This window comes from Nycticebus coucang, chromosome 5, assembly GCF_027406575.1.
Source record: "Nycticebus coucang isolate mNycCou1 chromosome 5, mNycCou1.pri, whole genome shotgun sequence".
Classification (NCBI taxonomy): Eukaryota; Metazoa; Chordata; class Mammalia; order Primates; family Lorisidae; genus Nycticebus; species Nycticebus coucang.
The window spans coordinates 45,051,311-45,067,919 of NC_069784.1; the positions used below are offsets into that span (position 1 = coordinate 45,051,311).

The 16,609-nt window shown below is 41.5% G+C and overlaps 1 protein-coding gene across 3 annotated transcripts in view; it reads right to left on the reverse strand.

Annotated features, from left to right (window-relative positions):
- Positions 1 to 16,609, reverse strand: part of AMPD1 (adenosine monophosphate deaminase 1) — a 35,929-nt gene that overhangs the window by 8,585 nt on the left and 10,735 nt on the right. For all 3 annotated transcript variants that reach the window (XM_053592567.1, XM_053592568.1, XM_053592566.1), the window contains 4 exons: positions 13,899 to 14,064; positions 10,106 to 10,271; positions 3,585 to 3,804; positions 2,052 to 2,181 (listed from right to left, as the gene is read on the reverse strand). In XM_053592567.1, coding sequence (XP_053448542.1) covers positions 2,052 to 2,181; positions 3,585 to 3,804; positions 10,106 to 10,271; positions 13,899 to 14,064 — 682 coding nt within the window. The remainder of the gene's footprint in view (positions 1 to 2,051; positions 2,182 to 3,584; positions 3,805 to 10,105; positions 10,272 to 13,898; positions 14,065 to 16,609) is intronic.

Below are 16,609 nucleotides of genomic sequence, written 5' to 3' on the forward strand. Positions count from 1 at the left end.
TGCAGGGATGTGAAATTTAGGATAGATTTGGTAATTACGCCTGCTCCTCTTGCATATCTGTACATTCGATTTACATCCTACATTAGATCCACATATTAATTATTTTTAAATTTCAGGTTAATATGAGGGTACACATGATTAGGTTACATTGTTTGTTAGGTAAAGCTCAAGTTGTAGTTGAGCTTTTCTCCCAGGGGTTGTGCTGTATACCCTGGGCCCCTTACGTGAGAGCTTACCAATCTCCCTCCTCTCCTCTCCCCTTTTTCCCGCTTGAATTTAATTGTATTTTTCTCTCATGTGAGGGTGCAGGTATTCGTCTATTGGCTTCATATTTATTGAGTACATTGGATACTTGCTTTTCTATTTTTGTATTACATTACTAAGAAGAATGTTCTTCAACTCCATCCAGCTAAGTACAAAAGTTGTAAAGTCTCCATGTCTATTTATGGCTGCATAGTATTCCACGGTATACATATACCACAGCTTATTAATCCATTCATGAGTTGATGGGCCTTGGGTTGCTTCCAGGTCTTGGCAATTATGAATTGGGCTGCGATGAACATTCTAGTGCAAATGTCTTTATGGTAAAATGATCTTTTTTCATCTGGATAGATACTTAGTAATGGGATTGCAGGATCAAATGGGCGGTTTACTTTTAGCTCTTTGAGGATCCTCTATGCTTCTTTCCATAGAGCCTGTATTACTTTGCAGTCCCACCAGCAGGGTAAAAGTGTTCCCTTCTCTTACATCACACCAGCATCTGCAGCTTTGAGACTTTGTGATGTGGGCTATTCTCACTGGGGTTAGGTGATATTTCAGGGTGTTGATTTGCATTTCTTTGATGATTAGGGACAATGAACATTTTTTCATGTGTTTTTTGGCCATTCATCTGTCTTCTTCAGAGAAGATTCTGAAGAAACGTCATGTCTCTTGCCCACTGATAGTGGGATTGTTTGCTCTTTTCTTGTTGATTAGTTTGAGTTCTGTGTAGACTCTAATCATCAACCCTTTGTCAGATTTGTAGTATGCAAATATTCATCCACACAAATTTTTAAATTAGTTTAATTTAATTTTTTTTGAGACTGGGTCTCACTATATTGCCCAGGCTGGTCTTCAATTCCAGAAATCCTCTCACCTCAGCCTCCCAAGTATTTGGGATTACAAGTGTGATCACAGCATCCCTGTTTGATCCACACAAAAATTTTGAGGCCCGTTCTTCACCCTTGAAACACAACTGGAAGTGAAGTAGCTGCCACAGCGTTTAGCCCCAGAGGAGGAGGACTGAAATTATGAAGCCATTGTCAGTGATGGCATTTCTGAGGTAGATAGTTTAATAATTACAATTTTATACACTGAAGTTTTAACAGATTAAGTCATTTTCCCTTAGCTGAATGAGGATTTGAGCCTGAATCTCTGCTCATATATTTCCTATTCCCACTTCTTTGCAATCACTTAAATGGTTAGAACACATCTTGAAAGAGTTCCCAATTGACTGAATTTCATAATCATTAGTTTATTTGGTATTCACAATCCTCATGTACACTGGATTGAGCAGATATATTTCTCAATTTTACAAATGAGGATACTGAAGCTTCAAAATATTTAATCACTTTCTCCAGAATTTTACAGTCAGGAAGTAGAAGAAAAAGGACTAGAAGGATGACCTTCCAAATCCTAGAATAAAAGTGGTGCCTGTGGCTCAAAGGGGTAGGGCGCTGGCCCCATATGCCGGAGGTGGAGTGTTCAAATCCAGCCCTGGCCAAAAAAAAAAAAAAAAAAATCCTAGAATAAGACTTTTAGATGTTTCATGTGTTTTTGTTACTTTTGTTGTTGATGATAATTATGATTTTTAAGTTAAAATATGACAAATCTTCCTATGAGGAAAACAATAGAAATGATATTTTACCCTTTATATATAATCTATTTGTTTTCACTAAATTCTTTGAACCTGCAGAAATCTTAGATTAATCAGAAAAAATTGTTATTGTTATCTTTCTCAAGAAATAATTAGATCACTGTTTTTGCCCAGAAGCTACCTCTGAAATGGTTACCTTCCTGCAGTTATAAAAATCCCGGTGGGGGTTGTTTTTCAGCTCCTTTAACTCGTCCATCTCATTGAGCATCTCATGGACATGGAACTTGGAGGAGAGAAACTTCAGGCGCCGGTGGGCATAGGTCTTACTGTAAAGAATAAAATTATATAATTTCAAAAAAATTCCAGACACTTAAGAAGAAAACAATCACATTTTCAAAACTATCAGGACCCTTGTAACACATAGGAAACGGTTATTTATTTATTTATTACTAAATCATAGCTGTGTACATTAATGCAATCATGGGGCACCACGCACTTGTTTTATATACAAGTTGAAGTATTTTCATCAAACTGGTTAACATAGCCTTCCTGGCATTTTCTTAGTTATTGTGTTAAGACATTTATAGTCTACATTTAGTAAGTTTCACATGTACCCTTGTAAGATACACCGTAGGTGTGGTCCCACCAATCACCTTCCCTCCACTCCTCCTCCCCACTCCCCTTCAGGAAATGGTTATTGAAACAAACTTTCAGTTTTCTGCTGCTGACAAGTATTGAGTCCCAAGAGCATAATCTTTTCATAGGAGTTGGACGTGGTCATGAGGGAGGACTTTAAAATCAGTGGAGAAAGTGCTGTTCAATGTGAAAGGCCCTGGCTTTGGAGTCAACAGATTTGAGCTCAAATCCTAGCTCTGCTGGCTGTGTCACCTTAGGCAAGTTACTTAACTTATCAAAGTCTCAGCTCATTTAAAAACTGTAATCATAAAAATAACTACCCAATAGAGCAATGTGAGGGGTTAAAGAAGTAATGTACATGAAGGATTTAACATAGTTCTGGGCCTGTGGCTCAGTGAGTAGGGCGCCGGCCCCATATGCCGAGGGTGGCGGGTTCAAACCCAGCCCCGGCCAAACTGCAACAAAAAAAATAGCCGGGCATTGTGGCGGGCGCCTGTAGTCCCAGCTGCTTGGGAGGCTGAGGCAAGAGAATCGCGTAAGCCCAAGAGTTAGAAGTTGCTGTGAGCTGTGTTACGCCATGGCACTCTACCCGAGGATGGTACAGTGAGACTCTATGTCTCTACAAAAAAAAATAAAATAAAATAAATAAAAACTGTAATCATAAAAATAACTACCCAATAGAGCAATGGAGGGGTTAAAGAAGTAATGTACATGAAGGATTTAACATAGTTCTGAAGGTAGTAAACTTTTTTTTTTTTTTGAGACAGAGTCTCAAGCTGTCACCCTTGGTAGAGTGCCACAGTGTCACAGCTCACAGCAACCTCAAACTCTTGGGCTTAAGTGATTCTCCTGCCTCAGCCTCCCCAAGTAGCCGGGACTACAGGTGCCCACCACAATTTCTGGCCATTTCATGGTTGTAGTTGTCATTGTTATTCGGCAGGCCTGGGCTGGGTTCGAACCGCCAGCTCCGGTGTATGTGGCTGGCACCCCAGCCGCTGAGCCACAGGCGCTGGCCTGAATGTAGTAAACATTTAATAAACACTTAGTAGTAGTAGTAGTGGTGGTTGTAGTTTAGTTCTCACTAAACACTTACACAGGTCCTTGGGCAATTAAAGCAAGCAAAAAATTCATATCATCTAAGAAGGTGTCCAAATTTGGGTAAGGAAGTGGCTTGGGCTCATCTTGGCTGGCTGCTGCTTCATTAGGATAGACATAAATCACACCATCTTTCATTCGGAGGGTATAACCCAGGTTTTCAGGAAGGTTGTCTGTTCGGAAAGGGTCTTCTCCCTTCTTCACAGGAGGAGTAAAGACTTTTTCAATAAAACACAGAGTAATATATTAGCACATAGGATGAATGACCACAGAAAAATAACCAAGATGTAAAATACTATAAAATCTTGTTAGTTTAGAATCCTGTATTTCACAAATTGTCATTATTCAGAATTGAGCTGAAGTCTAGCTTTGCATTATCTGTCAAAGATGACTAAATTAATAGTTAAAAATAACTATAAAAGTAATATTTTATCTAGTGTAAGAATGATTTTTAAGTTCTTAGGGGTATTATTTATATAAAGTAGTTGATATGCTACTTACGAATAATTTTAATTATTTACTGATGTTGATCATCAAAGTCTTTCTGTTTAGAGCATTCTATTAGCATATTACATAATTGCATGAAAATAAGGGTTAAACTACAGTTAAAAAAAGATCTTTACCTTCATAAATCAACCTTTTAAAAAGTTAGTATAAATAGAGTGTTTTTTTAAATAGACTTTCTTTTTTTTTTTTTTTGAGACAGAGCCTTAAGCTGTCACCCTGGGTAGAGAGCTGTGGCATCACAGCTCACAGTAACCTCCAACTCCTGGGCTCAAGCGATTCTCCTGCCTCCGCCTCCCAAGTAGCTGGGACTACAGGCGCCGACCAAAATACCTGGCTATTTTTTGGTTGCAGCCATCTTTGTTGTTTGGTGGGCCCAGGCTGGATTCGAACCCACCACCTCGGGTGTATGTGGCTGGCCCCTTAGCCACTTGAGCCACAGGTGCAGAGCCATTAAGTGGACTTTCAAAAAGCAGTTTTAGGTTTACAGTAAAACGGAGCGGAAAGTGCTGAGTTTCCATACTTCTCCAAAACCACAAACATGCAGCCAGCCCCCACCATCGACACCCTGCATCACAGCACACACATCATAGTCGACCAAAGCCTACAGTTCACACTAGGCTCACTCTCAATGTTGTACCTCCTACGGGTTTTTTTTTTTTATTATTATCACCAAATCATAGCTGTGTACATTAAGCGATCATGGGGCAACATACACTGGTTTTATAGACCATTTGACATATTTTCATCACACTGGCCAACATAGCCTTCCTGGCATTTTCCTAGTTATTGCATTAAGACATCCATACTCCACATTTACCAAGTTTCACATGCACCCTTGCAAGATGCACCGCAGGTGTAATCCCACCAATTACCCTCTCTCCACCCATCCTACCCCCTCCCTCCTCTCGCTCTCCCTCTTCCCCATATTGTTAGGTTATAACTGGGTTATAGCCTTCATATGAAAGCCATAAATTAGTTTCATAGTAGGGCTGAGTACATTGGATAATTTTTCCTCCATTCTTGAGATACTTTACTAAGAAGAGTATGTTCCAGCTCCATCCATGGAAACATGAAAGAGGTAAAGTCCCCATCTTTCTTTAAGGCTGCATAATATTCCATGGTGTACATATACCACAATTTATTAATCCATTCGTGGATCGATGGGCACTTGGGCTTTTTCCATGACTTAGCAATTATGAATTGGGCTGCAATAAACATTCTGGTACAAATATCTTTGTTATAATGTGATTTTTGGTCTTCTGGGTATATGCCTAGTAGAGGAATTCTAGGGTTCAAATCCAGCCCCAGCCAAAAAAAACTGCAAAAAAAACATTCAGTGGGGAAAAGATTCCCTATTTAACAAATGGTGCTGGGTGAACTGGCTGGATCTGCCATAGCAGATCTATTTTTAAATCTCTAAGTATTCTCCAAACATCTTTCCAAAAGGAATGTATTAATTTGCATTCCCACCAGCAGTGTAGAAGTGTTCCCTTTTCTCCACATCCATGCCAACATCTCTGGTCTTGGGATTTTGTGATACGGGCTAATCTTACTGGAGTTAGATGATAATCTCAAAGTAGTTTTGATTTGCATTTCTCTGATGATTAAGGATGATGAACATTTTTTCATATGTCTGTAGGCTGTGCGCCTGTCTTCTTCAGAGAAGTTTCTCTTCAAGTCCCTTGCCCAGTTTCTCTTCAAGTCCCTTGCCCAGTCCCAAGATCACTTGTTCTTTTCTTGCTTATACGTTTGAGTTCTCTGTGGATTCTGGTTATTAAACCTTTGTCGGAGACATAACCTGCGAATATCTTCTCCCATTCTGAGGGCTGTCTGCTTGCTTTACTTACTGTGCTCTTGGCTGTGCAGAAGCTTTTTAGTTTGATCAGGTCCCCGAAGGATATTTCTGAAGCTGCTTCAATTGCCTGGGGGGTCCTCCTCATAAAATATTCGCTCAGACCGATTTCTTCAAGAGTTTTCCCTGCACTCTCTTCTAGTATTTTTATAGTTTCATGTCTTAAGTTTAAATCTTTAATCCAGTGAGAGTCTATCTTAGTTAATGGTGAAAGGTGTGGGTCCAGTTTCAATCTTCTACATCTTCTACAGGTTGCCAGCCAGTTCACCCAGCACCATTTGTTAAATAGGGAATCTTTTCCCCACTGAATGTTTTTTTTGCAGTTTTTTTTGGCTGGGGCTGGATTTGAACCCACCACCTCCGGTATGTGGGGCCGGTGCCCCACTCCTTTGAGCCACAGGCACCGCCCCCCCACTGAATGTTTTTAATTGGCTTGTCAAAGATCAAATAACGGTAAGTAGCCCGGTTCATCTCTTGGGTCTCTATTCTGTTCCATACATCTACTTCTCTGTTTTTGCACCAGTACCATGCTGTTTTGATCACTATCGATTTTTTTTTTTTTTTTTTGTAGAGACAGAGTTTCACTTTATGGCCCTAGGTAGAGTGCCATGGCATCACATAGCTCACAGCAACCTCCAACTCCTGGGCTTAAGCGATTCTCCTGCTTCAGCCTCCCAAGTAGCTGGGACTACAGGTGCCCACCACAAGACCCGGCTATTTTTTTGTTGCAGTTTGGCCGGGGCCGAGTTTGAACCCGCCATCCTCGGTATATGGGGCCGGCACCTTACCAACTGAGCCACACCGCCCCATCACTATTGATTTATAGTATAGTCTGAGGTCCGGTAGCATGATTCCTCCTGCTTTGTTTTTATTTCTGAGTAATGTCTTGGCTATTCGAGGTTTTTTCTGATTCCATATAAAACAAAGTAATATTTTTTCAAGATCTTTAAAGTATGACAGTGGAGCTTTAATAGGGATTGCATTAAAATTGTATATTGCTTTGGGTAATATGGACATTTTAACAATGTTGATTCTTCGGAGCCATGAGCATGGTATGTTTTTCCATTTGTTAACATTTTCAGCTTTTTCTTTTCTTAGAGTTTCATAGTTCTCTTTATAGAGATCTTTCACGTCTTTTGTTAGATAAACTCCCAAATATTTCATCTTTGGCACTACTGTGAATGGAATATAGTCCTTAACTGCTTTTTCAGCTTGCTATTATTAGTATATATAAAGGCTAACGATTTATGAATGTTGATTTTGTAACTTGAGACGCTGCTGTATTCCTTGATCACTTCTAAGAGTTTTGTAGTAGAATCCCTGGTGTTTTCCAGGTACGCAATCATATCATCTGCGAAGAGTGAAAGTTTGATCTCATCTGACCCTATGTGGATACCCTTGATTGCCTTTTCTCCCAGGGTTTTTTTTTTTTGTAGAGACAGAGTCTCACTTTACCACCGTTGGTAGAGTGCCATGATGTCACAGGACTCACAGCAACCTCCAGCTCTTGGGCTTTTGCGATTCTCCTGCCTCAGCCTCCCGAGCAGCTGGGACTACAGGCGCCCACCACAACGCCCAGCTATTTTTTGGTTGCAGTTCAGCCGGGGCTGGGTTTGAACCCGCCACCCTCAGTATATGGGGCTGGCGCCCTACTCACTGAGCCACAGGTGCCACCCTCTCCTAGGGGTTTTGACATGTGTATAATGACATGTATTCATCCCTGCGGTACCAAACAGAATAGTTTTACTCTAATAAAAATCCTCTATGCTCCGCCTCACGTAGTTTATAGTATAAAGGGAGTTATAAAATAAATTCTCATCGGGCGGCGCCTGTGGCTCAGTGAGTAGGGCGCCGGCCCCATATGCCAAGGGTGGCGGGTTCAAACCCAGCCCTGGCCAAACTGCAACAAAAAAATAGCCGGGCGTTGTGGTGGGCGCCTGTAGTCCCAGCTGCTCGGGAGGCTGAGGCAAGAGAATCGCGTAAGCCCAAGAGTTAGAGGTTGCTGTGAGCCGTGTGACTCCACGGCACTCTACCCGAGGGCGGTACAGTGAGACTCTGTCTCTACAAAAAAAAAAAAAAAAATTCTCATTACACGTATAAGAATTATAATTCTTATGATAATTATGTTTCTCTCCTTTTTTTTTTCTTTTTGAGACAGAGTTTCACTTTGTGTCGCCACTGTGGCTGCATAGCTTACAGCAACCTCAAACTCTCGGGCTTAAATGATTCTCTTACCTCAGCCTCCCAAGTAGCTGGGACCACATGCGCCCACCACAATGCCCAGCTGTTTTTAGAGACGAGGTCTTGCTCTGGCTCAGGCTGGTCTCCAACTGGTGAGCTCAGGCAATCCACCTGCCTAGTCTTGCAGAGTGCTAGAATTACAGGCATGAGCCACTGAGCCTGGGACCCTGTTTCCCACCTTTTAAAGCATATACAATTTCTGCTAAAGGAAGTAAAAAGGGATTAAGTGGATAAATATTCCCTTCTTTCCACTGCTAACAGCCTAAGAAAGCCATTATTCCACATGGCCAGAGCCTTGAGTGCTTATCCATTTACTTTCTGCCAGTATGGTCATTCATGCCCCTTCACAGCTGTACCCAAGGAAGGGATCAGAAAGTCTCCTGAAGTAGCCAGAGTGAGAAAACAAAACAGGAAAAAGTTGGCACATTTCCTGTTTGAAACTGGGAGATAAGGAACTTGAAAGAAGTAATAACGTTTTGCTATATCAAACATCAATTTTCAAGTCTTTATGCTTAACCATATTAGAGAAATAAAGTGTAATTTACAGGAAATAAAGGCAAGACAAACATCCTAAATGTCAATATTATAGACAGGTAAACCAACATTATGAGTTACCTGTAGACATTTTAGTATGATTTTTATATTAAAATAAATTACAGGCTAGGCGCCTGTGGCTCAAGCGGCTAAGGCGCCAGCCATGCACACCTGAGCCCTCGGGTTCGAATCCAGCCTGGGCCCGCCAAACAACAATGACAGCTGCAACCAAAAAATAGCCGGATGTTGTGGCGGGCACCTGTAGTCCCAGCTACGTGGGAGGCGGAGGCTGGAGACTCACTTGAGCCCAGGAGTTGGAGGTTGCTGTAAGCTGTGATGCCACAGCACTCTACCCAGGGTGACAGCTTAAGGCTCTGTCTCAAAAAAAAAAAAATAAAATAAAATAAATTGCAGAAGGGCAGTTGTGGAACTGGAGATCTTTAATAATATGACAATTTGGAAGTTTAAAAATCTTTTTAAATATTTGCCTCCCTAAAATTTCAGTTCTAGGAGTATATTCATAAAGATGGGCACGGTGGCTCATGCCTTTAATTCTAGCACTCTGGGAGGCTAAGGCAGGTGAATAGCCTGAGCTCAGGAGTTTCATTTCCAGCCTGGCCTGAACAAGAGAGAAGACCCTGTCTCTACTAAAAATAGAAAAATAAACTGGGCATTGGGGTGGGCGCCTGTAGTCCCAGCTACTCAGGAGGCTGAGGCAACATGTTTGCTTGAGCCCAAGAATTTGAAGTTGCTGTGAGCTATGATGCCATAGCCCTCTACTCAGGGTGACAGAGTAAGACTCTGTCTTCACAAAAAGAAGATGTAAAACAATTACCCAGAGGAAATACTTTAAACCAGAACAAAGAGTTATCAAAGATGGAGTAGAGGAGGTAGGTTTAGAAGTAGATTGAGGGAGCGAGTCCAAAAATAAAGAAATAAAATGCAATTATGAGGCTAGATGGTGTTAGTCCTTGAATGCTGAGCTACAGACTACACTTTATCTGGTAGGTAATGAGGGTAAGCTAAAGGTTTTTATCAGAAGGATGTGTGTGATCTGTGTTTTAATAACTAGAACCAAAGTGAAGATGAACTGAAAGAGGATGAGATTGAAATGCAGTAGAATAGTTAATAAAGCTATTTCAATGATCTGGGCAAGAAGAAATATAAGCCTAACTCAGGGTTTGGGGAATGGTGAAGAGAGGGCAGGTTCAGAGGGATCTTGTACAGACTGGCCACGTGATTGGACATGGTGGCAGGAGTGATGGAGCCAAAGATGACTATATTTTTAGACTGGATTATTTACGATCTAGGCGCATACTTTAATTGAATATTTAGTAGTTAAACTGAAAGATATAATCCATACATTACATAAGAGAATTAGTTACCAGGATAGAAGCTCTCATTTGCTACCCAAGGCTCCCCATCGATGTTGCGCAAGTACTTGGACGGGGTTTTCGGGAACCTCTGAAACGATGACTTCATGTATTTCTCCCGTATACATAATGCCTGATACAGACCTTTGCAAACCATTTCAAAATCTTCATCTGTAACCTGTAGGAAAATGCCAGAATATCAGAGTCAATCCCATGAACATCTGGGAAGTGGGTGAAGCTTATCCTTGGTACTTCCAGCTGTCCTGAGTGTGGTAGCCCTGGTCAAGCCTCATCTGCCCACCTGGCTACTTCCTCATTGCCTTGGGCCCTGAGGCTCCCTCCAGGAACAGGTCCTCAAACCTTTCTGGCTTTTTCATCTCTATCAAAACTTACTCCAATGAGTGTTACCCTTACAGCCCTGTGGGTTTTTTTTTTTTTTTTTGGTTACATAGCAGTGATTTTCTAGCAAATATGTTTTCCCATTCTAACATGGTGTATACTCTCCTTTCCAGATAACATATGGACATTTAAGTAGAAGACAACAAAAACCTCAATTGAAGGACAATCTGAGACTGGGTGGGTGGCTCATGACTGTAATTCCAGCACTCTGGGAGGCTGAGTTGGGTGGAATCACTTGAGCTCAGGAGTTTAGACCAGCCTGAACAAGAGCTAGATCCTATCTCTACTAAAAATAGAAAAACTATCTGGGCATTGTGGCAGGTGCCAGTATTCCCAGCTACTCTGGAGGCTGAGGCAAGCAAGAATTTAAGGTTGCTGTGAGCTACCATGATGCCATGGCATTCTACCCAGGGAGACCGAGTGAGACTCTGTCAAGAAAGAAAGAAGGAAGGAAGGAAGGGAGGGAAGGAGGGAGGGAGGGAGGAGAAAATCTGATTCTAATTGTGAGAACTGAAACCACTTGTGGGTCAATGAGGACAGTAATCTAGCATGAATAAGGATTCACAAATCCCTTAAACCAGGGGTCTTCAAACTGCGGCCCACGGGCCACATGAGATGGTGTGATTGTGATTGTATTTGTTCCCGTTTTTTACTTCAAAATAAGATATGTGCAAGTGTGCATAGGAATTTGTTCATAGGTTTTTTTTAAACTATAGTCCGGCCCTCCAACAGTCTGAGGGACAATGAATTGGCCCCCTGATTAAAAAGTTTGAGGGCGCCTGCCTTAAACTCTGTCACACGTGCACCACTTTCTGTAGCTACACAGGAATCAGAACATCATCCTGTGAGAAGTGATTCTTTTACATGGTTTTAAGGAGAATTTGATCTGTAGCTAAAAATGCAGAGATTCTAGAACAAAGCTTTACTATTAGAGTTGCTGGAAATTTCCAAAACTAGTCTATTTTCGCTGTCCCCATCCCCAATTCCTGGCTTGGCCAGGCATGTCCAATCAGTTACAACTTGAAATTATTGAATGCTCATTATCAAAGTCCAAAGATGTTCTCTCTAGGACCAACATAAGCTTGTTCCTGAAGGTTTGAGATTCAGAAATTGATCCTAATCTTCTTAACTTTTTTTTTTTTTTTTTTTACCAATAAGTTCTCACCCTGTCACCCAGGCTAGATTGCCATGGTGTCATCATCGCTCACTGCAACCTCAAACTCCTGGGCTCAAGTGATCCTCCTGCCTCAGTTTCCCAAGTACTTGGGACTTCAGGAGTGTGCCACCATGCTTGGATAAGTTTTCTATTTTTTGTAGAGACAGGGTCTCATTCTTGCTCAGACTGGTCTTGAACTCATGGCTTCAAGCAATCCTTCAGCCTCAACCTCCCTAAGTGCTCGGATTATGAGCATGAGCCACCACACCCAGCCTGTTTAACTATTTTTAAAGACTGCTGCCTTGGCCAAGGTGCTGGTTCTAGGTGTCTGCTTCCAATGGCATCTTGTTTCATTGCCACCTAATAGGCCACTGGTGTATCAGTGTATCAGGTCCTCAGGGACAAGAGCCCAGTCTTATCTGTCTGCATGTCCTCAGCACTTGGCACAGAAAAAGTGCCAAGGAATGATTAAATTGAAGCAATTGTTTATCAGGGATTAATGGTCTTGGGAATTTATCCCTGATTTCCTCCTTTACCTTTCTATTTAAATCACAAGGATGAAGACCGATCTCGATACAAGCTATAACCAGATGGAGAGTCGCCCGCAGCTCACCACATTCAGCCAGCAGGTACAGCAACATATTTGGTTTTTCAGAGACTTCAGGTGCCGTCCACAAGCTATTCCTTGACTTCTGTGTACTTTTTCTTTCCTTCCATCTTCTTTCTTTTTATTGTTGTTTTCATTTCTACCAATTATGTAGGTATCACGTTTGTCTCCTAATATTTATATTATTTTGAGTTCTCCAAGCTGTGTTTCCCTTGTCCTTATCATGCTAAATATAATGTAATGTTTAATCTCTGATATTTGGACAGCACTCATGTTTTCAGAAAATGAATCAACAGGCATGGTGTGCATATAATTGCTCTGTCACTTTTGAGTCTCTTAGGACTGACCCTAAGTGGGTCAGTTACATGAGAAGGGGGTTCGGCACTGGTCATTAAAACTATATTTGGAGCACAGACAAGTAGCGAAGGAGCAGTTTTACCAATATGATGCTGATTCTGCAAGTCTGTGCGGCAGAGATTTATGAATTGACCAACTGTTCTTGGATGGGAAAGCAGGCCAAGTTGTTCGTGACATGAGTTTGCTGTCTCTGTGGCATACTAGAGTTTGTTCCCAGTAATCGTTTCCTGGGTAAGCTTTTGCAATGGAATCAGAGAGTGCAGCCCATCAACAAACAATAGCCTTCATTAGAATTTTCTAACCTTTCTCTTAACTTCCTTCTTTTCTCTGGTGTCCCCTTTCTTCTCTTCTCTCTCTCTTTCTTTTGATGTGTTTTCTTTGTCTGGCTCATGCTGCCTGAAGCCTTTCTCTCCATCCTAGGGCTACGTGAATCCTTCTTTTCCCTAGCGCTCTCTCTGCCTCCCAAAGGTTTTCTTTTTAGTTTTATGATACCACCAGCAAGACCAGGCCAGCTGCCCCTCTCTTTGGTGCTTGCTCCATCCCCCTTTTTCTCCCAAACACCAATTCTAACCAGATCTTCAGGCTTCTTGCCATAATCTCCCTGCTGTATTCTGTAACAAAGACACTACATTCTACTCCGTATTCAAGCAAGCAAGGTAGAGGAGGAATTATAGGAGATGACAAAAGCAGAAATGTAGCCATATTATATTAGCATTGAAATACAATAATGCTAGCACTCTGGGAGGCCATGGCAGGTGGGTCACCTGAGTTCAGAAGTTCGAGACTAGCCTGAGCAAGAGGGAGACCCCATCTCTAAAAAAACTAGCCAGGTGTCATGGCAGGTGCCTGTAGTCCCATCTACTAGGGAGGCTGAGGCAAGAGGATCACTTGAGCCCAAGAGTTTGATGTTGCTGTGAGCTATGACACCATGTCACTCTCCTGAGAGCAACAAAGTGAGACTTGGTTTCAAAAAAAAAAAAAAAAAAAGGCCAGGCGTTGTGGCGGGTGCCTGTAGTCCCAGCTACTCGGGAGGCTGAGGCAAGAGAATCGCTTAAGCCCAGGAGTTGGAGGTTGCTGTGAGCTGTGTGATGCCATGGCACTCTACTGAGGGCCATAAAGTGAGACTCTGTCTCTACAAAAAAAAAAAAAAAAAGTAATTATGAAGTATAACAAAGGACAGGTGAGCTAACCCTTTCCTCCTAAGAAGGGGAAAAAGATAAGAAGCTAGAAGTGTCAAGCTAAATGACTTCCTAGCAGCTAATTCTGAGTAGCAAGGAGTAACTCACCCCGGAGGCATAGTCACCAGTGATCTGCACTCTCTGAAAATCGGGCACCGTCTGGTAGGTTGGAGATGAAGCAATGTATTCGTCAATGCGGGACAGTTTGGTGGAAGAGGCTTCACTTAGTGGAATAGATAAATTAACAGTCTTTCTTCCTTGGAAACGCTTTTTTCTGGATTTGAAATTAAAAGTTAAGAATTAAGTTCGTCTTTTTCAGGATTTTCATCATGATAGATGGATGTTTCACTATACAATTTTATTTTGAGGACAAAGAAAAAAAGAAAATTAAAATGTGGGTTGGGTGTCAGAAACAGGATCTAGGCAGAGTGAGAGGAGCTATCATTGAAGACACATGACCTTGCCCCCTCCTGCCTAGTATAACTGGAAACAGTGGCCTTAGCAATCATACCAGAAGGCCTTCAACACAGCACCATTTTTCCCAGGCAGTCTGGGTACTGCAGTAAACACAGGCCGTATCAGTTACCACCTGTGTCATTTTGTTCATGCTCCTTAAGCTCTGTGAGCTTCCATCTTCCCATCTGAAAAAATGGTGTAAAAATGGCTCCCTTATGTCTGTGAGATTTAATGTATATGAAATGCCTAGCACAGTACCTGGAGCTTATAAGGTATTTAATATTATTTCCTCAAATCAACAAGTATTTACTGAGTTTCTGCTTTGGCCCAAGTCCTGTGTTGGGTCTGATGGGGATTGTTGTTTTTTCTTTAAAGACATAAAACCAAGAGAAACACAGAAGAAGGATCTTTACCCCATGAGGATGGTAGGATGGGGGAAGGACTGGAAGGAAGGGGTTCCAAGGAAGCAGTCAGTATATGTTTGAGAACTAAATGTGGCAGATAGTGAATTGTAGAGTGGTTCAAATAAAAGAAAATAGAGGGCATGGCATGGTGGTTCACACCTGTAATCCAGCACTTTGGGAAGCCAAGGTGGGAGGATCACTTGACCCCAGGAGTTCAAGGTTACAGTGAGCTATACCACTGACTAGAGCTTGGGGGACAGAGTGAGACCATGTCTCAAAAAGAAAGAAAGAAAGGAAGAAAAGTGGGTGGCACATAGAAACCAGCTGAAAACAAGTCAGAACCACTTAGCCCCTCTACACCAAACAGGGCCCCAGTTTCTCAGGCCACAGCACTGTATGGGTCCTCGACAAAACACCAGAGGAAAATCAAAGGGAGTAAAACAATCATGGGGCAGAATCAGCGGAAAAACTCTGGTAACATGAATAACCAGAATAGATCAACCCCCCCAAGGAAAGATGTAATTGAAGATCTCATTCACAAACAACTGGCTGAGATGTCAGAAATCAAATTCAGAATTTGGATGGCAAACAAGATTAACAAAATGGAATTAAGAATTCATGGAGAAATTCAAAAGCTGTCTCAAGAATTTAACAAATTTAAAGACAAAACCACGAAAGACTTAGACACACTGAAACAAGAATTTGCAGCCCTCAAAGATATGAAAAATACAGTAGAATCCCTCAGCAACAGAATGGACCAAGCAGAAGAAAGGATCTCCGACATTGAAGATAAAGCCTTTGAATGCTCCCAAACTCTCAAAGAGGAAGAGAAATGGAGAGCAAAAATGGATCACTCACTCAGAGAGCTCTGGGATAACTTGAAGAAGGCAAATATCCATCTCATAGGAATTCCCGAAACAGATGAAGTGGCCTCACTGGGCGCAGAGGCCCTTCTGCATGAAATTATGAAAGAGAATTTTCCAGACATGCCTAGAGAACCTGAAATTCAGATAGCAGATAGCTTCAGAACCCCAGCACGACTCAACCCCAATAAGACATCCCCCAGGCATATCATAATTAACTTCACTAAAGTTAATATGAAGGAGAAAATTCTCAAAGCTGCCAGGCGAAAGAAATCTATTACCTTCAAAGGGAAGAACATTAGAATGACTGCAGATCTCTCTGCTGAAACTTTTCAAGCCAGAAGAGGGTGGTTATCAATGTTTAATCTCCTCAAGCAAAATAACTTTCAACCCCGGATCTTGTACCCAGCTAAACTGAGTTTCATTTACAATGGAGAAATTAAATACTTTAATGACATACATATGCTAAAGAAATTTGCCATAACCAAACCAGCTCTTCAGGATATTCTCAGACCTATCCTCCATAATAACCAACCCAATCCTCTACTACAAAAGTAAACTCACTCAGAAACTTCTGATCAAACTCCAACTTCCACAATGGCAAAAGGATTAAAAATGCCCACTGGACTTTCAAAAAATTCAATACCCCAAATTTCACCAAACTTATCAATACTCTCCATTAATGCGAATGGCTTAAACTGCCCTCTAAAGAGACATAGGTTAGCTGACTGGATACAAAAACTCAGGCCAGACATTTGTTGCATACAAGAGTCACATCTTAACTTAAAAGACAAATACAGACTCAGGGTGAAAGGATGGTCATCCATATTTCAGGCAAATGGTAACCAGAAAAAAGCAGGAGTTGCAATTTTATTTGTGGACATAATAGGCTTTAAACCAACAAAAGTAAGGAAGGACAAAAATGGTCACTTCATATTTGTTAAGGGTAAGATTCAATATGATGAGATTTCAATTATTAATATCTATGCACCCAACCAGAATGCACCTCAATTTATAAGAGAAACTCTAACAGACATGAGCAACTTGATTTCCTCCAACTCTATAATAGTCGGAGATTTTAACACTCCTTTGGCAG